Below are 25,081 nucleotides of genomic sequence, written 5' to 3' on the forward strand. Positions count from 1 at the left end.
GATGAAATCGTTTCTCCAAAGCTTTTTTAGAAAATGTTTGTTTGTTTGTTCATTAGACATCTATTTTATTCAAACTGGTTAAACCAAAGCTTTTCTTCTTCTCTCATACATAAAATATAGTCATTAATCTTACTAACATGAAAAACGATTTTGTTGTCTTGTTTTAAATGTGTTCTCTAAATGTGCCTTATCCAGTCTGTATCCTGGACCCTGAGGAAATACAAGAATGAATACCAGGCTGAAATAGTCACAGCAGGGACTCAGCAACTCGGAGTCAGCATACAGTCAAAGACAAATCACGGACGCGGTTCAAAAGTCCATAAATTATAATGACGACCAGCCTGAACTTTTCAGTGTCTGAATGTCAGGTCATGCTGTGGAGTTTCATCTGGTGGAGACGATGTTGTTATTGTTGCAGGTTTTCTGTATAAATTCCACACAGGCGAGTCATAAAAATGTCATTTATATCAACATGGTTAAACAGTACAAGTGCATTTTTCCTTTACAACGGTGTCCTGCATGTTGAAGAAGAATCATGAGTGAAGCACAATTTAAAGTCTTTCACTCATCACACGTCATTTTGAGTTGACAGCTGGTTGCTATAATGAGAGGCCGAGGCTCTGTTTGAACAGGACATCGTATAGCTTACATTAACACACATCCTAAAAGAGTTTGTTTTGCATATTTCAGAGAAAAAACAACACAGAGAAAAAACATGTTGACATAAAGCCACAGCCACATGCTGGTCAGGCTTCACTCAACAGTACACAGTCTGAATAAAGTGCACTTTGTTCTGCGTAACGCAAATGATGATGTGGTGCACAATTCCCTGGATCACAGCAAGTCTGTTGCACAAGAGGAGAAACTGTTGATGTGGGAAGCATAAAACAGGCGCGCACTGCTGAGTGTTTTTGTGTGATGGGGATGAAATAAGATGTGTTAACACTCACAGTCTGACCACTTGTGTCTCATAGCGATCGTGGAAAACACATGACATAAATGATATCATGACCCTGCTCACTTGGTGGGTTTGGGCAGTGTGAATAACCCTCTCAAAGCTGCAGGGGAATCAGCAGGTGTAATGTTGTCACTACTGGAGGTGAAACATTGTCATTGTTTAAAGAGGGAGGATACTTACACACTTCATAAACCCGCAAGAAGACTTTTTCCCAGAAACAGAGTTTTGATTGGTGGAATCGACAAACAGGCTGATTTGGCTGATATGGGTGAATATTGTGCAGATAATGATAATGTGAGACACTTACTGACATGTACAGATGGATTTTCTAAGTATGCATGCAGGTGTCTTCAAACCAAGGCAGGAACATCTGTTGCATCTGCTTTTGAGGATGAGTGAGGGACGTGTACCTGTTAAACTTCCAACAGATGAAGGCGAGGAGTTTAATAATAAACATTTGCATCAGCTGATGGTTCAGTTTAACATCACACATTTCTCTGCATAAAGCCAGATTGAACCAAGTGTTGTGGAGCATTTTAACAAAAGCTTTAAGGGCCGTATGTGAAAATACTTCACATCTGTTAACTTATGAAGACATGTAAACGTGGTCCAGGACCTTGTGCTGTCAAGGCCAAGTGCTGCAGAGAGGGGGTTTGTCCAGGTGTGTGGTGGAGTGAGGAGAAGAACAACATGTCTAACCTCTCCTTTCCTTTTTCAGAGCAGAGGTGCAGACAGGAGGGCAGGCGGGTGAGTTTTCAGACTTACTCTTGGAAGCTGAGAGGAAGAGCAGCAGCAGCAGCGAGCAGGTAAGTTTCCAGCAGGCAGTGAACAGGCAAAGAGGACCAGCATCAAAATTTCCCCTCAGAGGTGAAACAAGATCATGATGAAGAAGACTTTAACACATTGTAAAGGCGGCACCACAGAAGAGGGAGACTTTAATGTGGCTGATACGCAGAGGTGGCAAAAGTACACACATGTTGTACTTAAGTAGAAGTACAGATACCTGTGTTAAAAAATGCTCCAGTAAAAGTTAAAGTACTGATTCAATGTCTTTACTTAAGTAAAAGTGAAAAAGTACAGGCTCTGAAATATACTCAGAGTAAGAAAGTAAAACGTAGCTGAGCTCTGCCTCATGAGCAGAGAAAAAGAAGGAAAATAAAAAGTGGCTCTATTTTCTGTTGCCTACATTGTAGAGGGCGACTTTGTCTCTAAACAGGAAAATGAGGAGTCAGGGGTTGAAGTGGATTCAGCAGGTGGAGGAACCCTAAGATCAGTTGTAATGGCTCAGTGTCTGAAAAGAATCATGACTCACATAATTTCTATTGAGAGCTTCAGTAGATTTTCTGAATGTACAGGCTGTGATCAGCTGACCTGCTGCTCTTTGTGGATTTACACAAATGAATTCAACCAGATGTCAGCTGATGACATGTTCTTTGTTTTTCTTTTTTTTTACGTCCGGTTGCACTGTAAGATGGCTGCACCAACGACAGCTCCCAGTCATCTCAGCACAAATGTTATTATTTATTTTGTACTGCTTTCTATTTCTGTGCGCACAGCACGATCATACACTTGGTATGACAGACAAACGCTTTTGGAGCTACGTTCGTCAGCCAGTTCGGACTTTACAGCGGGTTTTGTTAGAGTGAATTGTTAAATGTTGTCATTTTTATGCTTGCCATCTCTACAAAAGGAATTCCACTGTCCCCCTCCCCAGATTCTCGAGGTTCTGGGTGGGGGGGGCTGTAGTTTTTTATTATAGACACATCCTTGTGAGGGTCTTTTTGATGTAAGCTCACACACACACACATTCTTACAGAAGTTCACACATATGCATACAATGCCTGGTCTTAGAACCATGCGGGCGTTGCTTTGCTGTGATGTGTTTTGTGTGAACTGTTTCTCAATAAAAGGCAGCAGGAGGGGGCCAGATTTTGGGTCATTTTCGTGGTGGACACAGACGAGGCCTCCCTTGCAAGGAAAATCGATCGATCACTGACTGTCTTGTTTTCTTCATGATGAATAAGTCTCTAGAACTAGCGGGGCTTGTGGAGACACAGACCCAACAGGTTTCGACTCCGTGGACGCTCTGCTGCCTGGGATCCTTTGTTTACACGCATGAATGCCAACATCACCTCAAATTTCTACAGGTGTGCAATCGAGAGCTTGCTGACGAGCTGCATTACAGTTTGATACGGAAGCTGCTCTACCAGCAGCCGTAAATCACTACAGAGGGTGGTGAAGGCAGCAGAGCACATCACTGGCATGAGGCTTCCTGCCATTCAGGACATTTATCTCCAGCGATGCCTCCGTAAAGCACACAGCATCATCAAGGACCACAGCCACCCAGCACATCAGCTGTTCTCCTTGTTACCATCTGGCAGACGTTACAGGAGTCTGTCTGCTCAGACTACAAGACTTAAAAACAGTTTTTACCACCAAGCCATACGACACCTCAACCACAACACTTAAACACACACAACACAGCACTCAGAAGCTACCCTGCAGCTTCACAAGTACTCTGTATAATCTGCACTGGTCACTCCACTTTATTGATATTTATATTTAAAAAAAGTGCAATACTGTAACAACTGCCACAAAAAACAAAAACTTTTGTACTGTTAAGTTTGTACTGCTGCTCATTCAATTAAATTTTATTTATATAGCGCCAAATCACAACAAAAGCCGCCTCAAGGCGCTTCATAGATACAGAGAAAAACCCAACAATCATATGACCCCCTATGATCAAGCACTTTGGCAACAGTGGGAAGGAAAAACTCCCTTTTAACAGGAAGAAACCTCCGGCAGAACCAGGCTCAGGGAGGGGCGGCCATCTGCTGCGACCGGTTGGGGTGAGAGAAGGAAGACAGGATAAAGACATGCTGTGGAAGAGAGACAGAGGTTAATAACAGATATGATTCAATGCAGAGAGGTCTATTAATACATAGTGAGTGAGAAATGTGTAATATCCCATCTGCCCCCTCATTCCTATTTAAGATTTTCTTTATTTAATCACTAGTGTGTACATACATTTATATATACATATATATATATAGTCAGTTAACTGAAAATCTCTTTTTCTTTTACTACATCTTATTAATAGTTTGCTTTTACTATTTTTCTATTAATTTTTTATTATTTTATTTTATTTTATTTCTACTGTACCATTTGGCTGAGTGATTGTCTTCTGATCGTCAAATACATTTCGTTGCGATGTTGACCCTGTGCTAACTTGCATATGACAAATAAAACTGAAACTGAAAACTTTTTTATGAACAGTCCACTGATAATAACAATAACTTTCCTTTGAATGCAAATGTCATTTCTGTAGTTACCATTAACAACAATGCAAATTTAAATTCAAAGACCTCTGTGTGGAATCAAATCCTTTAAACAATGTAATGTAATTAAAGGCAACAACAAATAAAAACAGTGTTTCTCTTTTTTGGCTTATATACTCTTGATTAATGTGACATACAGGCCATTTCGACAGCTTGGGAAGTCTGTATATCCAGTGAACTTGCTGTTATCAGAATGTACTAAAAAATGGACTAACAGTGACCAACCGTTAAATTGTTGCTCTAGCCTTGAAGAAAAAATTTCACCCAGCTGTCCTCTCCTCCTGTGTCTGATTCCTTCTTTACTCCCGTGTGTATTTAAGCCCTGTGTTTTCCTCACTCTGTTGTTGCATCATACCATCATGTACTAGGGCTGGACCCAAAAATTCATATCTCGATATTCTTTTAATGGAATGCGATGTACGATAAATATCTCAATATTTTTTAAGCCATAAAGTAAAAACAAAAAGAGAGTTCTTAGTCAAAGCTGTGTCCAAGATGTCACACAGGCATTTTTATTAACATACAGCAGCATTTATAAAATAATAATGCTCCATAAATAAGTTAGAACAAAATTGTTTTTGTTTATAACAAAAAGCTCACAATTGTGCTGTCAAAATGTATACATAGGCTACGTTCACACTGTACGCAAAAGCGCATCAAATCTGACTTTTTTGACCCTATGTGACCCATATCCGATCATGGTATGACAGTGTGAACGGCACAAATCCAATATTTTCAAATCCAATCTGGGTCACTTTCGTATGTGGTGCTGAATCCGATACGTATCTGATGTTTTAGAAAGCGACTGCTGTTTGTACGGTCAAGTAGCATTAAATCCATCTTTTACGTCACTGACACAAGACAGACGCCAATTATCAGCGCCGGAGAAGACATTGTGAACGCTTCCTGGACATCCAGTGAAACTGTTGGGAAGACAACGTTGGAGAAAAGTGAACATTTTATTTGTACTGTATAATCTGCAGATTCTGACAGAAATCTGCAACTATCCTTTGAAGCACCGCTCCTCTAAAACAGCAACAAGGATCATTATTAGGCCATATGTAAATAACAAAATAACTTAAAGCAAAATTGGGAAACGTAAAGTCCGACACAAGTCTGTATATTAACGACCATCAGTCAAACAATACTGTTTGCTCCGGGTCTAAACAGCGCGTCACACTACATTTTATTTATAGTGTGAACAAGCAGACAAAAAAATCAGATTTGATCAAAAAATCAGAATTGAGCATTAAGATCTGCAGTGTGAACGTAGCGTAAAAGACACTGAGCATAATAACACAGACAGACAGATTTCGCCGCTGCTCTATTCCCATGTTCTCCTGCGTGACTGACAGCCTTCAGTTTGAAATCAACTTCTTAAACATGTCTCTTAACAGGTGCCATTTTGGGGTCCTTACATACAACCATACATACAATCTGGTTGTATTATGTTGAAGCACAGTACGTATTACTCTGCGAGGCTCCTGACTACGGTAACTGTAAGGGTAGTCCATCAAGCAATGCTGCTTCAAAGCTTACAAAAGTCGTACTAAAACATTTTTGACGGATTTTTGAGCGACGTGTACCACATAAAATTGGTTCGAGGTCATTAAGCACAACCAGAATTCAGACATAAGGTGCACTGTTGATTTTTGAGAAAATTCAAGGTTTTTAAGTGTACCATATAGACCGAAAAATATTGTATATGAGTTTTGTAAGGTTGATTGTTTCAGGGCAGGAGGCTGGGAGACTTGGCGGTCTGGGATACATCACACAGTTTCACACACTCTTCATTTTACACTTAATGGTGCTGTTGTAAATGGTGAAAATACTAGTAGTAGTAGTACAACAAGGATACCCAATGGATTTATTTTGCCAAATGGATCATCGTGGCATTGCCGTATTGGTCCATTTGATCGACCTTTGTTTTTATTATTTATTATATTTTATTTTCAGATGTTACAGACGGGACAGACATGAGTGAGGGATAGGAAAGGGAGAGAGAAAGAGGAAGGAAAAGAAAAACAGAAGGGGAGAGGGACAGTGAGAAAGGGGGGGAGAAAAAAAATCTCCTGGATCACCTGTTGAGAGAGAAAGAATAGAAAACAAGCAAAAAAAAAACAAAGCAACATACTAAACACATCACCATCTGTTACGTCCCCCTGGCTAGTCTAGGGGGTTGAAGGGACGAACATAAATGTGGATAGAGAAGGAGGAGCCAAGATGGTAAATTTAAAAGGTTTATTTAATACTGGTGATGGGGTTCAGACCGAGGTGTAACGTCAGGGAGAGCCAAGGCCAACATAACAAACAAAACATCCCTGACGTAGAAATAAAAGAAACTTACCTAACTCCAAAGAAACAAAATATACAACCTATAACCATAACCTACCTAACAACACATAAACAGGAGAAAACAGGGTGTCAAAACAAAAGGCAGCTCTCCCCTACAAGCAGTCTGAACATGAAACAATAATGCTCACACAAAATACAAAGGCATGCAAGCCTGCACAAGTATGGCAACCAAAATGACCGGAGGGCCCAGAAGCACAGCTCCACAGGCCTTAAATAGTGCTCTGCTGATTACCAATCAGCCGGACTCTGCACAGCATCCAATCAGGACAGAGGAGGTGGAGCCTGGACAAAACAAAGGGTTAATAGGGAGAAGAGACATCCTCCTGGGGGATGTAACACCATCGCATTAATCTAGCTAAGTGTAAACAGCAGTAAATACTAAATATTCAATGTTGTTGTGCAGCACGCAGGACAGACAGCGCACAATGTGCTTTGAAGTAGCAGCCAAGAAAGGTGTAATTTAAGTCTACGAGCAGTGAACATCCGTGTGCATACCTGTGTGGATCAGCGCACTTGTATTCAAATGGTTTCCACATGTAATGGTCTGCAAGAGGATGTAGCGAGCCATAGCCCCGTCCCCCAGGGCATGAAGCAGGCATGGAGGAGATCCAGGCCCCAGACATCCAGAGGCCCCAGAGTGCGAGAGCCCAAGGAGGACCAGCGGAGGGGCATCCGTGCCACCCTCATGGGAAGGGCTGAGGATCCCCAGATGAGGCGTCACCCAGTAGCCACCGAGCAGAAGCTAGAGGGGGCTGCACCGGCATGCCCGCCAGCTCTGCTGGCAGCCAGCTGTGCCAGAGTGAACTGAGCCGCAGGCCCAGAGGCCGGAGGCCCGAGGGCCCCCCGCACCCCGGAGGAGGCCTGACCGAGCAACAGGCGCCAGGCCCCGCCAAGTAGCCACCAGGAGTGAGCTGGTACATACCTGAGCGCCCAGCCCCGGACATCAAGAACCACCAATGCACCGACCCTTGCCTGTGGGATCCTTGCCACAGTTGACAGCCTGCACGAGAGTGGGCCCAAGCCTCCAGTATCCACCTCTCTGCTGACTCAGAATAATGAACTTACTGTGCAAAGAAATATTGTCACATTTGTGATTCACACTTCTTCTCACTTAAATATTGTGAAAGTTAAATAAGTATCAGGTATGATCAGGTATAAACTGTACAGTGTGTCCACATATCAGGTATTCTGTATTATACATTGTACTTATATTAGTTTGGTTTCCAGTCCAAAGTTGGTGGATGACACTGATTCTACTGAAAAAAAAAACGTTTTATTTATTTGTCATTGGCTATGATAGCTATTTTATGTTTTATCAGTTTCTACTAATACGATAATATGATAATATATTTAAGTATAATTTCACTACAGTTAACTAGCTTGTAATACTACTGACACAAGTGCAGTTTATGGAGGTTGTAACCTGAAGCTTTGGATACATCTCTCTTCACTTCATATTAAGTAAAAACAGTCTGAATTATGGATGAACTCCAGTCTGTGTTTTCTCAACTATTCAGAAACCGTTTTAAAACCTCAGATTTGGTTTTTATTCTGTGTGAAAAACATAATCTTGAATTGTAACAGAAAAGGGAAGGTGAAGGGGGAAAAAAAACCAAGATAAAAACAGTGGGATTTTTTTCTTGTCAACTTGCATATTAAATTAAAACCAAATAGTGTTTGTTGTCAGCGTATAAGGTGTGTTTAATTCTCACTTGTATTTATGCGTGTAATTAATTTTAAACCTTTGTCAGTTTAAATATTCTACAGCCGAATTTAAAAACAGCTGTTTCTTTTAAATAAATAAAAAAGGACCATTTGTCCGTTACTGTGTTGCACTGTTTATGTAAAAACAACTGAAATAAAACTGTTTATATCTGGATAAACTCAACATTGTGTACAGAGAATTAAAGGAAACAAATAAATAAACAGACGGCAAGATGTTTTTTTAAATGTCTTAGTAAACATTTATACAACAAGTTTATTTATAGGATAGGGTGTGTTATGCTGCAGGTATGAAACATTACATTATAAATTGTCTATACGGTATATAAGGAGAAAAGGCGACAAGCACAAAGACTCGTTCCGACTTTCATTCTGTCAGTTTCTCCTCTCATCACATACAATTGAAACCACTTATTTACATACACTAAAAACGCAAACACATTTTAATCTTTACTATCAAACATCAAATCCGAGAATATAATTTTTGTATTTGTGAAATGTCAGAATAAAGAGAGGGAAAATTGTTATTTATTTATTTTTGTAATACTTTCATCAAAGTCAGAAGTATACATACACTTCCTTAGTATTTGATAGAATTGCCCTGAAACGGTTTCACTTGGGCCAAAAATTTCAGGTATCCTTCAACAAGCTTTCTACAATAGTTTGCTAGAATCTTGGCCCACTCCTCTTGACAGAAGTGATGTAAGTGGGTCAGGTTTGTAGGCCTTCTTGCTTGCATTTGCCTTTTCGATGCTGTCCACAAATTTTCTGTGGGATTTAGATTCAATTTAGTTCAATTCAATTTTATTTATATAGCGCCAAATCACAACAACAGTCGCCTCAAGGTGCTTTATATTGTACAGTAGATCATACAATAATAGATACAGAGAAAACCCCAACAATCATATGACCCCCTATGAGCAAACACTTTGGCAACAGTGTGAAGGAAAAACTTCCTTTAATACATCTTGCTCATGACCTGTGTAGTATGTTAACACTATTAGAAGTAAAAATAACTTGATCTCCAATTTTGAAAACACAACTTTCTTTGTTTTCTTTCTTTTTTTTATTTTTTATAAAGCTCTGACTTGTATTATTAGTATGAGTCTGTGGTCTGGAAGAAAGTCCTGTCTGCAAAATACAGCATATAATGACCAATGTTGAGCAATTAATTATATAGTTACTTCTTCAAAAAAGTAACTCAGTTTGGCAAACAACAAAGTTTTTTGCAGCTATTTATTTTTTTAATGCAGCCAAGGTGTTTTTTTAAATAAACATTTCAAACTGTTTACAGAACAATCAGCTGTTCTGCATCAAATTTGATGCCACACAAATTATTTGTGCCACTCCAAAAAATAATTTCTGTCCACTATGAGATAAAGGAGAACAATAGCCTGATACCTGCAGGAGATGTATCACTCCTGTAACACCTGTAACATTCAGCAGTTGCCTCATTGTTCTGACACACCAACGAAACTATTGACTACACTACACACTGACTACACAAGATTTGCGCTAAACGTCTCAAATCTCTCACATCTCAAAACACCGCCGTCACTCCTAAAACTTCCCCCATTTCGACATGGTACTTTTTTCCACCAATAGGAAAGGGTGAGTTTTTTGGTTTTGTTTTTGCTCACAGGCTTTCGAGCGTTTTCCTTATAAAACGCTGTTTTTACCGTTTCTTCCCGCAGTAAAAAATAAACAACGATAGTATTCAGGAAGAAAACCAAACATTGCAGATATTTTTATCATAACTCTGGTTTTACGTGGCCTATGAACACAATTTAAAAACTGGTATCGTTTTTAAATTGTGGTATAAAGTCGACACCTTTTTCCCTCAATTGTTCCATCTGTCCTGCTCACATCTCCAATGGTTGTACACGTTGTCATTAACATGCTTCACTCCACATCAGCCACGCCGCTTTGCTAGCTAAAACACCGGTGTCGGCACATAAGGACGCTGTCATAGCCTGTCAGCGACGTTGATTAGCTGCGTATATACAAATGTGAATCGCATCAATGGTTGGACTATGGGATAAGGTGGCATCGTGCTAATCCCATACAGAAGCAGCCAGTCACTCACTGACTAACACTGCAAAACAGAATTGTTAAAGTATTAATTTTAATTTCAATTCAGGTTAGATTTTTTTTGTACGCAAAGCAGATTTTCTGTGTGCAGAGACCGTGCCAGCAGTGCGCAATTGCGCACGTGCGCAGCTTAGAGGGAACATTGGTTCCTGTCCATATGAGCCGAATACAGCAGTAAACAGCAGGCTGTGTAAAAACTGAAGATGTCAATTGATTAAAATATTTAATAGTTAACTTTAGAGGGTTAGTGTACAACTCAAAGCAATAACACAAAGGTATCTGGTTTAAGTCCCAGTTGAACTCGTGAGACCCTCTTATTTAAGTTGGATGTTTAAAGGCGCTCATTAATTAAATAATAACTCCCCTCAAATGCATTAAGCCTGAAGTAACTAGTCTATTTTGAAAATGTAAGAAGTAGCAAGTACAGATATTTGTTTAAAAATGTAAGGGGTAAAAGTAAAAAGAAAAGAAACTACTTAAGTAAAATACAGATACCTGAAAATTGTACTTAAGTACAATAATGAAGTATTTGTACTTTGTTACTTCACACCTCTGCAAATAACTATGCCAATACATATAAGCATTTATATAACAGGAACACATTAAAGCATAGTGAAGCAAATTATATAGGAGGTGATCCTCGTATCCAGAGCTTTTAGTGAAATCTCAGAAATATGTCCAAAAATATCAACAAAAAACAGGTGTGGAAGAGGAGATAACCTCAGAGAGTAGATGGCCAAAATTAATTTTTACTTTTTAGATTTTGGTCTTTAACAATGAAGAGTGGGTTTGGTCCTGCTGCTTTTGGACTCTTTGTGTTTGGAGGTTGGATCAAAGTTCTCATACCCAACAGATAACTGAAAATAAAACACCAACAATAAACCTGAGATGCACAACAGATTTTAAATAACCTCATGTAACATCACAGTTTTATGTACTTTGAAGTTTAAAACTAAGAAACACAGTTTTTTCCCCCCAGAGTAATAAACAAACAAAAACAGATGTAACAATATAAAAATCATAAGAAGTTTCAGAGCAGCATACATGTACTGCAGTGTCAGGAAACAGGCCTAAAGGTGCTTTCACACTTTTAGACACCCTGAAATGTTGATGTTGTGGAATAACCTCAGAAGGGACAGTAAAATATGTTGTATGTTTTTCTACCTAAATAATTATGTAACAGGTTTCTGTCTGGTATAACAATTGTTCGCTTTGTTTTCACTTCCCTATGCTGGTGAAGATGGTGTTATTAAAGAAACTTTCATTTAAGAAACTTTAATAACAGGTAACATCACCTCTTTTCACTACATTTCACTGAGAAAGTCCCCTCTGACACCATGAATCAACAGCACTCACTAAAACCTGCAACAACAGACAGAAAACAAGTGACACAAACTCACCTCTATGTTTGTGTCATTTTCTCTGGTGTTCAGTCCAAAGTTCCTCCTTGTCTTACTAATGTAGCAGAGCATGAGGAAAACAGCCATCAGCAAAACACCATCCAAGGACGCACGCACAACCAGAAGCCAGGAGGAGTCAGGACAATGTGTAGAGACTCCTGCAGTCACACTTTCACTCTGTGTTGCTGTTGTTGTTTGTGGTGCGGAAGTAGGTGGGTTTGAAGCCGTGAACAGCAAACACAAAGCATATGGTTATTGAATCAACAATGATGAAGGCAAATGCAGCCTAATTTAAATCATGTTAGCATACAGGTTAATACAAACATTTATGAAGCACTAAATGCAGCATTTTGTGCATAGTGAAATACATAGACCACATAGTCAAGTTCAGTTGCAGTCTTGTTAAATCAGCTAATGGATAAGGTAATGCTGTTAAACATTAAACTGGGAACAGCAACAAAAACATGGGCATTTGTTTGTTTCTTTGTCAAACCCTCTGATGTTAGAAAGGTATAATGATCTCTCACTCAGTGTATCAGCTGATCTCAGGCAGTAGCAAGAATCTCACCTCAAAATCACCAAAAGTTTCATGTTTTTATTTATTGTTGTTCTGATTGTGTTTACTTTACTTTCCAAGCAGTGATCTACTTTTATTAGTAGTAGTATTTTAAGGCACATGGAATATGCAAAAAGTTTGTACTATTTTGAACAGAAACTTACCATCACTGACAAGAACATATTCACTCTCGTATGAATCAGGAGACAGAGGGTTTCCATAACCACACCTGTACAATCCTGTGTCTGACTTGGTCAGCTGTGTGATGGCCGCATACAGTGGATACATGGATCCTGGTCTGTGTTCAATACTGTATCTTCCACTCACAGATTTGTTGTTAGTTGTGTCAATGAGGATCTCCCCTTCATTCTTACACTCATTCTTACAAAAGAACGTCCTCTGTCCATACGCATTAATGGAACATACTAATGTGATGTTTTCTCCCTTCATTTCTGTGTGATAAAAGCCATTGTTTTTATCCAGATCTGTGAAATAGAAGAACATTCATTACTATGAACTTAAAGGGCAGAGTTAGAGGTCTTAGAAGTACACAGGGGAGAGTGTGAATGTTTTTTCATTTGTCTTATTTTTTGAAGCGTTTTTCAGAACTCGGAAATCTCAGAAATATGTCCAAAAATATCAACAAAAAACAGGTGTGGAAGAGGAGATAACCTCAGAGAGTAGATGGCCAAAATTAATTTTTACTTTTTAGATTTTGGTCTTTAACAATGAAGAGTGGGTTTGGTCCTGCTGTTTTTGGACTCTTTGTGATTGGAGGTTGAATCAAAGTTCTCATACCCAACAGATAACTGAAAATAAAACACCAACAATAAACCTGAGATGCACAACAGATTTTAAATAACCTCATGTAACATCACAGTTTTATGCACTTTGAAGTTTAAAACTAAGAAACACAGAGTTTCAAACTCAGAGCTACAAGATGAGCCTGGTATCCACACATAAATAAAAAAAAATGACTAACTTCTTTTTATTTTATTTTAATTTTTTTTCGCCTGTCCCGTTTGGTTCTTTTGCCATCAGAAGTATTGTCTAAAGGCAAAGAAAGATGCCCAATGAATTTACTTTCCCAAATGGACCATCACGGCATTGCTGTAAAGGTACATTCGATTGAACTTTGTTTTTATTGTTTATTATATTTTATTTTATTTTCACTCGCTACACATGGGACAGACATGACTGGGGGAAAGAAAAGGGAGAAAGAAAGAGAGGTAGGGAAAGAAAAACACACACACACACACACACATATATATACATATATATATATATATACATATATATATATATATATATATATATATATATATATATATATATATATATATATATCTCTATCTATCCATCCATCCATCGTCATCCGCTTTATCCGAGGCCGGGTCGCGGGGGCAGCAGCCTAAGCAAAGAGGCCCAGACCTCCCTCTCCCCAGCCACCTCCTCCAGCTTATCCGGGGGAATACCGAGGCGTTCCCAGGCCAGCCAAGAGATATAATCTCTCCAGCGTGTCCTGGGTCTGCCCCGGGGCCTCCTCCCGGTGGGACATGCCTGGGGCATCCTTGTCAGATGCCCGAACCACCTCAGCTGGCTCCTTTCGATGTGGAGGAGCAGCGGCTCTACTCTGAGCCCCTCCCGGATGGCCGAACTTCTCACCCTATCTCTAAGGGAGAGGCCAGCCACCCTTCGGAGGAAGCTCATTTCTGCCGCTTGTATCCGCGATCTCGTTCTTTCGGTCACTACCCACAGCTCGTGGCCATAGGTGAGGGTAGGGACGTAGATCGACCGGTAAATTGAGAGCTTCGCTTTTACACTCAGCTCCCTCTTCACCACGACGGACTGGTGCAGCGTCTGCATTACTGCAGCTGCAGCCCCAATCCGTCTGTCGATCTCCGGCTCCCTTCTCCCATCACTCGCGAACAAGACCCCGAGATACTTGAACTCCTCCACTTGGGGCAGGAACTCATCCCCGATCCGAAGTGGGCACTCCACCCTTTTCCGGCTGAGAACCATGGCCTCAGATTTGGAGGTGCTGATCCTCATTCCCGCTGCTTCACACTCGGCTGCGAACCGTTCCAGTGTGAGCTGGAGGCCCTCACCCGATGAAGCCAACAGAACCACATCATCCGCAAAAATCAGAGATGAGATTCTGAGGCCACCAAAGCGAAAGCCCTCCGCCACTTGGCTGCACCTAGAAATCCTGTCCATAAAAATTATGAACAGAACCGGAGACAAAGGGCAGCCCTGGCGGAGCCCATCACCCACCGGGAACGAGTCCGACTTATTGCCGCCAATGCGAACCAAGCTCTTGCAACGGTTGTATAGGGATCGAATGGCCCGTAGCAATGGGCCAGACACCCCATACTCCCGCAACACCTCCCACAGGACACCCCGAGGGACACGGTCGAATGCCTTCTCCAAGTCCACAAAACACATGTAGACTGGTTGGGCAAACTCCCATGCACCCTCAAGTATCCTCGAGAGGATAAAGAGCTGGTCCAGTGTCCCACGACCAGGACGAAAACCGCATTGTTCCTCCTGTATCCGAGGTTTCAACTAGCGGACGAACTCTCCTTTCCAGCACCCTGGCATAGACTTTCCCAGGGAGGCTGAGGAGTGTGATCCCCCTGTAGTTGGAACACACCCTCCGGTCCCCCTTCTTAAAGATGGGGACCACCACCCGGTCTGCCAGTCCACAGGTACTGCCCCTGATCTCCACGCAACATTGCAGAGGCGTGTCAACCAGGACAGCCCTACAACGTCCAGAGCCTTCAGGAACTCGGGGCAGACCTCATCAACACCAGGGGCTCTGCCACCAAGGAGCTGTTTAACTGCCTCAGTGACCTCGCCCCCGGAAATTGGCGGGTCATTCCCCTCATCCCCAGACTCTGCTTCCTCCTCGGAAGACGTGTCAGTGGGATTAAGGAGGTCCTTGAAGTATTCCTTCCACCGCCTGACAATTTTCTCAGTCGACGTCAGCAGCGCTCCGCCAGCACTATACACAGTGCAGGTAGAGCATCGCTTTCCCCTCCTGAGATGCCTGACGGTTTGCCAGAATCTCTTCGAGGAAGTCCGAAAGTCTTTTTCCATGGCCTCTCCGAACTCCTCCCACACCCGAGTTTTTGCTTCAGCCACTGCCCGAGCCGCATTCCGCTTGGCCTGTCGATACCTGTCGGCTGCCTCCGGAGTCCCACAGGCTAACCAAGCCCGATAGGACTCCTTCTTCAGCCTGGTGGCTCCCTTTACCTCTGGTGTCCACCATTTGGTTTGGGGATTACCACCACGGCAGGCACCAACCACCTTGCAGCCGCAGCTCAATGCAGCAGCTTCGGCAATGGAGACGCTGAACATGGTCCATTCGAACTCAATGTCCCCAGTCCCCCTCGGAATGCTGTTGAAGCTCTGCCGGAGGTGTGTGTTGAAGATCTCGCGGACTGGGGCCTCTGCTAGACGTTCCCAGCACACCCTCACTACGTGTTTAGGTGCACCAGGTCTGTCCAGCGTCCTCCTCCGCCACCTGATCCAACTCACCACCAGGTGGTGATCAGTTGACAGCTCAGCCCCTCTCTTTACCTGAGTGTCCAGAACATATGGTCGCAGGTCTGGTGATACGATTACAAAATCGATCATCGACCTACGGCCTAGAGCGTCCTGGTGCCACGTGCACTTATGGACACTCTTATGTTCGAACAGGGTGTTCGTTATGGCCAAACTGTGATTAGCACAGAAGTCCAATAACAAAGCACCGCTCGGGTTCAGATCAGGGAGGCCGTTCCTCCCAATTATGCCCCTCCAGGTCTCGCTGTCGTTACCCACGTGAGCATTGAAGTCTCCCAGCAGGACAACAGAGTCTCCAGGTGGAGCACCTTCCATCACCCCCCCCCCCAGGGACTCTAAGAAGGCTGGGTACTCTGAACTGCCACTCGGCACATAAGCGCAGATGACAGTCAGGACCCGTTCCCCGACCCTAAGGCGCAGGGAACAAACCCTCTCGTCCACCGGGAAAAACCCCAACATACCGGCAGCAAGCCGAGGGGATATCCCTCCTCCTTGAATCGCTACCTTATCGTGGTCGAAGGGTTTGTGTGTCCCAGGGATCCCAGGGGCTATGTTGTCTGGGGGCTTTTGTCCCCTGGTAGGGTCTCCCATGGCAAATTGGTCCTGGGTGAGGGACCAGACAAAGAGCGATTCAGAAGACCCTTATGAAAAGGATATCGAGGGAACCGTTTACCCTGCCTGGGATAGGGTTACCGGGGCCCCGCCCTGGAGCCAGGCCCGGGGAGGGTGCCCGAGGGCGAGCGTCTGGTGGCCGGGCACAGCCCGAAGATGAGACATGGGCCCATCCTCCCGCAGGAGGCGCCATAGGGGTCGGGTGCATTGTGTGCCGGGTGGCGACCAGGAGCGGAGGCACTGGCGGACTGACCCCCGGCTGCCAAGACTGGCTATATATATATATAAATAAATAAACACCCAGCACGCCCCTGCGGGCGGTTTATCCTTCAAGCTCGGGTCCTCTACCAGAGGCCTGGGAGCTTGAGGGTCCTGCGCAGTATCTTAGCTGTTCCCAGGACTGCGCTCTTCTGGACAGAGATCTCCGATGTTGTTCCCGGGATCTGCTGGAGCCACTCGCCTAGCTTGGGAGTCACCGCACCTAGTGCTCCGATTACCACGGGGACCACCGTTACCTTCACCCTCCACATCCTCTCGAGCTCTTCTCTGAGCCCTTGGTATTTCTCCAGCTTCTCGTGTTCCTTCTTCCTGATATTGCTGTCATTCGGAACCGCTACATCGATCACTACGGCCGTCTTCTTCTGTTTGTCTACCACCACTATGTCCGGTTGGTTAGCCACCACCATTTTGTCCGTCTGTATCTGGAAGTCCCACAGGATCTTAGCTCGGTCATTCTCCACCACCCTTGGGGGCATCTCCCATTTTGACCTCGGGACTTCCAGGTTATACTCGGCACAGATGTTCCTGTACACTATGCCGGCCACTTGGTTATGGCGTTCCATGTATGCCTTGCCTGCTAGCATCTTGCACCCTGCTGTTATGTGCTAGATTGTCTCTGGGGCATCTTTACACAGCCTGCACCTGGGGTCTTGCCTGGTGTGATAGACCCCAGCCTCTATGGATCTTGTGCTCAGAGCTTGTTCTTGTGCTGCCATGATTAGTGCCTCTGTGCTGTCTTTCAGTCCAGCTTTGTCCAGCCACTGGTAGGATTTCTGGATATCAGCCACCTCCTCTATCTGCCGGTGGTACATACCGTGCAGGGGCCTGTCCTTCCATGATGGTTCCTCGTCTCCCTCCTCTTTCTTGGGTTTCTGCTGCCTGAGGTATTCACTGAGCACTCGGTCAGTTGGGGCCATCTTCCCAATGTATTCTTGGATGTTCGTTGTCTCATCCTGGACTGTGGTGCTGACACTCACCAGTCCCCGGCCCCCTTCCTTCCGCTTAGCGTACAGCCTCAGGGTGCTGGATTTGGGGTAAAACCCTCCATGCATGGTAAGGAGCTTTCTTGTCTTTATGTCAGTGGCTTCTATCTCCTCCTTTGGCTAGCCTATTACCCCAGCAGGGTACCTGATCACGGGCAGGGCGTACGTGTTGATGGCCCGGATCTTGTTCTTACCATTCAGCTGACTCCTCAGGACTTGCCTGACCCTCTGCAGGTACTTGGTGGTTGCAGCTTTTCTAGCGGCCTCTTCATGGTTCCCATTCGCCTGTGGGATCCCCAAGTACTTGTAACTGTCCTCTATGTCTGCAATGTTGCCTTCTGGTAGTTCAATCCCCTCAGTTCTGACTACCTTCCCTCTCTTTGTTACCATCCGACTACACTTCTCCAGTCCGAACGACATTCCAATGTCATTGCTGTATAGCCTGGTAGGGTGGATCAGTGAATCGATGTCTCGTTCACTCTTGGCATACAGCTTGATGTCATCCATGTACAGGAGGTGGCTGACAACTGCTCCATTCCGTAGTCGGTATCCGTAGCCAGTCTTGTTAATGATCTCACTGAGGGGGTTCAGGCCTATGCAGAACAGCAGTGGGGACAGAGCATCTCCTTGGTAGATCCCGCACTTGATGGTGACTTGTGCTATGGGCTTGGAGTTGGCCTCTAGTGTTGTACGCCACATCCCCATTGAGTTCCTGATGAAGGCTCTTAGGATCCCATTGATCTTGTACAATTCTAGGCATTCCAGTATCCAGCTGTGGGGCATTGAGTCATAGGCCTTCTTGTAATCAATCCAGGCAGTGCACAGGTTGGTCAGTCTGGTCTTGCAGTCTCGGCTGATTGTTCTGTCTACCAGTAGCTGGTATTTTGCGCCTCTGGTATTCTTGCCAATTCCTTTCTGTGTCCCGCTCATGTATTGACATGTGCCTGTTCATCTTAGCCGATATGATGCCTGACAGGAGCTTCCATGTAGTACTGAGGCAGGTTATTGGTCGGTAGTTGGAGGGGACCGGTCCCTTCTTGGGGTCCTTGGGGATCAGGACCGTCCGGCCTTCAGTTAGCCATTCCGGGTGTCTCTCGTTAACTAGCAGCTGGTTCATTTGTGCTGCCAGACGCTCATGGAGTGCAGTCAGCTTCTTCAGCCAGTAGGCGTGAACCATGTCGGGCCCTGGTGCTGTCCAACTCTTCATACTGGAGACCCTTTCTTGGATATCTGCCACTGTGATGGTTACTGGACCCTGTTCAGGGAGGTCGCTGTGGTCAGCCCTCAGATCCTCTAGCCACTGAGCATTGCCGTTATGGGTTGCATCCTTCTCCCATATGCTCTTCCAGTATTGCTCCGTCTCCAGCCTTGGTGGTGCTGTTCTCTTATTGTTCCCTTGCCACTGAGAGTACACCTTTGCTGGTTCTGTGGAGAACAGCTGGTTTATTCTCCTGCCTTCTATCTCTCTGGTGTACCTCCTCAAGCGGCTGGCCAAGGCTGTGAGTCTTTGCTTGGCAGATAGAGAGATAGATATATATATATATATATATATATATACACATACACACATATATATATATATATATATATATACACACATATATATATACACACATATATATATATATATATATATATACACACATATATATATATACACACATATATATATATACATATATATATACATACATATACATATATATACACATATATATATACATACATATACATATATATACATATATATATACATACATACATACATACACATATACATATACATACATACATACACATATACATATATATATATATATATATATATACATACATATATATATATATACATACATACATACACATATACATATATATATATATATATATATATATATATATACATATATACATGTATATATATACATACATACATACACATATACATATATATATATATATATATATATATATATATATATATATATATATATATATATATATATATATATATATATATACATACAGTGGAGCAAAAAAGTATTTAGTCAGCCACCGATTGTGCAAGTTCCCCCACCTAAAATGATGACAGAGGTCAGTAATTTGCACCAGAGGTACACTTCAACTGTGAGAGACAGAATGTGAAAAAAAAATCCATGAATCCACATGGTAGGATTTGTAAAGAATTTATTCGTAAATTAGGGTGGAAAATAAGTATTTGGTCACCTCAAACAAGGAAAATCTCTGGCTCTCACAGACCTGTAACGTCCTCTGTAAGAAGCTTTTCTGTCCCCCACTCGTTACCTGTATGAATGGCACCTGTTTGAACTCATCATCTGTATAAAAGACACCTGTCCACAGCCTCAAACAGTCAGACTCCAAACTCCGCCATGGCCAAGACCAAAGAGCTTTCGAAGGACACCAGGAAAAGTATTGTAGACCTGCACCAGACTGGGAAGAGTGAATCTACAATAGGCAAGCAGCTTGGTGTGAAAAAAATCAACTGTGGGAGCAATCATCAGAAAATGGAAGACATACAAGACCACTGATAATCTCCCTCGATCTGGGGCTTCACGCAAGATCTCATCCCGTGGGGTCAAAATGATCATGAGAACGGTGAGCAAAGATCCCAGAACCACACGGGGGGACCTGGTGAATGACCTGCAGAGAGCTGCGACCAGAGTAACAAAGGTCACCATCAGTAACACACTACAACGGCAGGGAATCAAATCCCGCAGTGCCAGACGTGTTCCGCTGCTGAAGCCAGTGCATGTCCAGGCCCGTCTGAAGTTTGCCAGAGAGCACATGGATGATACAGCAGAGGATTGGGAGAATGTCATGTGGTCAGATGAAACCAAAGTAGAACTTTTTGGTATAAACTCAACTCGTCGTGTTTGGAGGACGAAGAATACCGAGTTGCATCCCAAGAACACCATACCTACTGTGAAGCATGGGGGTGGAAACATCATGCTATGGGGCTGTTTTTCTGCCAAGGGGACAGGACGACTGATCCGTGTTAAGGACAGAATGAATGGGGCCATGTATCGTGAGATTTTGAGCCAAAACCTCCTTCCATCAGTGAGAACTTTGAAGATGAAACGAGGCTGGGTCTTCCAACATGACAATGATCCAGAACACACCGCCCGGGCAACAAAGGAGTGGCTCCGTAAGAAGCATTTGAAAGTCCTGGAGTGGCCTAGCCAGTCTCCAGACCTCAACCCCATAGAAAATCTGTGGCGGGAGTTGAAAGTCCGTGTTGCTCGGCGACAGCCCCAAAACATCACTGCTCTCGAGAAGATCTGCATGGAGGAATGGGCCAAAATACCAGCTACTGTGTGTGCAAACCTGGTAAAGACCTATAGTAAACGTTTGACCTCTGTTATTACCAACAAAGGTTATGTTACAAAGTATTGAGTTGTATTTTTCTTATTGACCAAATACTTATTTTCCACCCTGATTTACGAATAAATTCTTTACAAATCCTACCATGTGGATTCATGGATTTTTTTTTCACATTCTGTCTCTCACAGTTGAAGTGTACCTCTGGTGCAAATTACTGACCTCTGTCATTATTTTAGGTGGGGGAACTTGCACAATCGGTGGCTGACTAAATACTTTTTTGCCCCACTGTATATATATATATATATATATATATATATATATATATATATATATATATATATATATATATATATATATATATATATATATATATATATATACACATATATATATATATATATATATATATATATATATATATATATATATATATATATATATATATATATATATATATATATATATATATATATATATATATATATATATATATATATATATATATATATATATATATATATATATATATATACACACACATACACACACGCCTCCGATGCTTGCTACCCACGCGATGCAGATGGCAGGTCTGTCCAGCATTAGAAACGGCTGCAGGACAAGATGCCCGCTGTCTACACAAGATCATTCCTTACCTCATAACCTCCCGTTGCATGTCACATCGTTTTACATGGTGTAGATGTGAATATTCATGTGCTTTTTTGTGCTGAGGTGGGTTTTTTTTACTATCCTCAAACTGGTATCCAAGTTAGGGGCCCAGTTTGAGTAGAGCTCTTTTTCTCTCCTCTTGTCCCTGATGTGAGTACTTTCACTGTTTTCTTTTTGGCACGGCCACATCTGCAGCTTGTCCCCCTCCCTCTCTTGGACACAAGCATTTCACTGCATGTTGTACTTGTATGACTATGTATGTGATGAATAAAAAATTGAACGTGAACTTGAACTTTTTCATTTAAGTCACCTTTAGTAAAAACTCACCATTTGAAACTCTGACCTCAAAGTCACAGTATGCGTCTGGAGCAGATCTTCCCAAACCACACCTGTACATTCCTGAGTCAGACGTAATCATGTGTGTGAAGGTCAAAAACACAATTCCTCTTCCTGAAGCTCCATCTCTATATTTAATGCTGTATTTCCCACTCTGAGCTGTGCTTCCATCTGTTTTGATGAGGATATCTTTTGCTCGCTCACATTTTTCTTTACAGAAGAACTTTGTGCTTCCGGACAAAGTTAAGTTGCAGTTAAGTGTGCCATTTGCTCCTTCAGCTGCAGACCAAATATTGTGTTTTGCCTTGACGAGCACAGCTGCATCTGTCAGATGAAAACAGATGAAAATTTTTTAAAATTAGAAAGCAGCATTAAAGACAAAATCAGATCAACAGTTCTCACCTGACAAGAAGCAGAAGAAGAGAAAATGAAAGATTTTCATTCTGACTTTGATCCTGATGCAGAAAAGTTGTTAAACTTCAGAAGAACAGCGTCTGACTCTTCACTGTGTCTGTGTCTATAATCAGAAAACAGAAGTTACTTAGTGAGTTGTTTCCTTTTTAGCACTTCCTTCAACTTTTTTAAAGATACATTCATCACATTCTCATGAGGAGAAGGAGTTTCAGAACAAATTTGACCTTTAAATCCTGATGCCAGCTCAGGCAATGTCTGAGAGGAACACATGATTGCCTGAGCTTAAGAGATAGAAAAAAAATGGAAATGACATTTCCAGTGTGTCATTTCCTCTCACACTCTCAACTACACTCCTGTCTACTGTGCTATCTAAAACACACAAAAAAAACACCACATGTCAAAGCTGACTCATTTCTTAGGAATTAGAATAGAGTAATATTAATTAATTTATTATTAATATATTTATTTATATATTTATTTATAAATCAACATCATTTTTTTGCTGTTGCATTTTGAGATTATTTCATATTAAATATTGAAAATAAATGGCAAAGTTGGCCAAATAGCATTAAGTCTAAAATGGATTTAAAGGATTGCTTGAACATGAACCTGTTTGTAATGTCTAAAGAGGAAAACACATATCCATGTCTGTCAGTGAGGGCTGCAGTCTAAACAGAGATACCCAGAAATATTTTATTCCTCTACCTGATTGCCAATAATAATGGATTGGATTTATATAGCGCTTTTCAAGACACCCAAAGCGCTTTACAATGCCACTATTCATTCACTCTCACATTCACACACTGGTGGAGCCAAGCTACGGTTATAGCCACAGCTGCCCTGGGGCAGACTGACAGAGGCGAGGCTGCCATATCGCACCATCGGCCCCTCTGGCCAACACCAGTAGGCAAGTAGGGTAAAGTGTCTTGCCCAAGGACGCAACGACCAGGACAGAGAGCCCAGGGATCGAACCGGCGACCTTCCGGTTACAGATACGCTTTCCAACCCCCTGAGCCACGGTCGCCCCAAGTAGTAAAATATTTAAAATATAAAAATAAAAATATCCACATCATCCCATGCAGGAGTTTTGCAAACAATGACCTCTGAGCAGCAATAGAACACATATCATTGAAGGTAAAAATAAATAGTTGTTGTCTCCTTCACTTTGGCTTGAGAGTTGTTTTGGACTTCTTCAGAGGCCTGGTATTGAACTCATCATTTGAATTAAGTGTGTTAGCCCAGGGTGGTATCTAAAACCTGCAGGAAACTGGCACTTGAGGCCTGGAGATGCCTATCACTGCTCTAGTTACAGGAACAGGATTTCCTTTTTACGTGTTTCTGTTAAGGTTAAAATGAGTTTGATCTAACGTGAAGAAAAAATAACTCCCCTCAACTGTGTTAAAGCAAAAGTCTGTTTTGATAAGGTAAGAAGTAGAAATTACAGATATTTGTTTAAAAATGTAGGGGGTAAAAGTAAAAAAGTAGTCAGAAAAAATACTCAAGTAAAGTACATACGTGAACTGAAATTTGTACTGAAGTACAGTAACAAAGTATCTGTATTTCTACCTCTGTAAACATCCATGCACACAGTATCGAGACCACTGCACGTGCTGAGGAAATACAGAAGAAAAATCTTACAAGAAATATATTTTTTATTTTAGTGCATTCATGTGTGTGTGTCACGGCCGGGCGGATCGCACACAGTAATTCGGCGTGCCCGTGTGGCGTGCTGGCTAGACCCAAGCGCGGCGAAGGCTAGCGGTGGGTTTGGAGCAGACACGCAGTTATTCTAGTAATGACCTGAGCACGAAGCGTGGCTTCGGAACGGTCGTTACAGACAGAGAGCGAGCGGATAAAGGATTGAAAGGGATTGTAACTCACAGTTGCTGAATCAGGCGGAGACTGACGTCGGCAGAGTTTCGGAGCTCCTGACACGAGGATACTGATGTCTGAGCGGCGAACAGGTGGGTGGCGTCTCTCTTTTAACCCCGGCCCCGTGATCAGCTGATCACAGCCGATCACCGGCTGACAGTGTGTGTCACATATCTCTGAAAATGTTTAGAGCACTTGTGCAAATATGTGATGTCTTGATGAATCGAGCAGATATTTGAAGTTTACACAGCACCATTCTCACATGAAAATATTTTGAAGTTTATTTTGTGACCCAGAAAGAGTAATTTTTCAAACTCTGCCACTCTGTGTTCCTCAGCCACTGCCTCATTTGAGTTTTGGACGAAATGGATTCTGGGATATTGCATTTCGTCATTTCGAGCTGATTGGAGACCAGAACAGCCAATCAGATTTTTTTTGCATCCAAGTCTGTGATTGGCTGGTTTGGTCTATTTGGTCAGAGTAGAAGTAGGAACCCGACACTGCAATGGTCCCTTAATCCACAGGGCAAGTAATTTACGTACAATACCCAAGCAAATTAAATGCATATAGTCTAAGGGAAAGGCTGAAAC

At 42.4% G+C, this 25,081-nt stretch overlaps 1 protein-coding gene across 2 annotated transcripts in view; it reads right to left on the reverse strand.

Annotated features, from left to right (window-relative positions):
• The window catches only part of LOC113017517 (polymeric immunoglobulin receptor-like), a 199,039-nt gene extending 174,391 nt beyond the window's left edge, over positions 1-24,648 (reverse strand). The window contains exons 1-6 of one of the 2 annotated variants that reach the window (XM_080298585.1): positions 24,501-24,648; positions 22,608-22,722; positions 22,197-22,529; positions 12,585-12,905; positions 11,865-12,049; positions 8,616-9,141 (exon numbers count right to left, since the gene is read on the reverse strand). In XM_080298585.1, the coding sequence (XP_080154711.1) occupies positions 9,085-9,141; positions 11,865-12,049; positions 12,585-12,905; positions 22,197-22,529; positions 22,608-22,647 (936 nt within the window). In that variant the 5' untranslated portion in view covers positions 22,648-22,722; positions 24,501-24,648 and the 3' untranslated portion in view covers positions 8,616-9,084. Of the gene's footprint in view, positions 11,322-11,864; positions 12,050-12,584; positions 12,906-22,196; positions 22,530-22,607; positions 22,723-24,500 lie in introns of those variants that run through there. The other variant, XM_080298584.1, reaches the window with a different exon arrangement.
• Positions 24,649-25,081: the final 433 nt, after the last annotated feature.

Source organism: Astatotilapia calliptera, chromosome 3 (genome assembly GCF_964374335.1).
Source record: "Astatotilapia calliptera chromosome 3, fAstCal68.1, whole genome shotgun sequence".
Lineage (NCBI taxonomy): Eukaryota > Metazoa > Chordata > Actinopteri > Cichliformes > Cichlidae > Astatotilapia > Astatotilapia calliptera.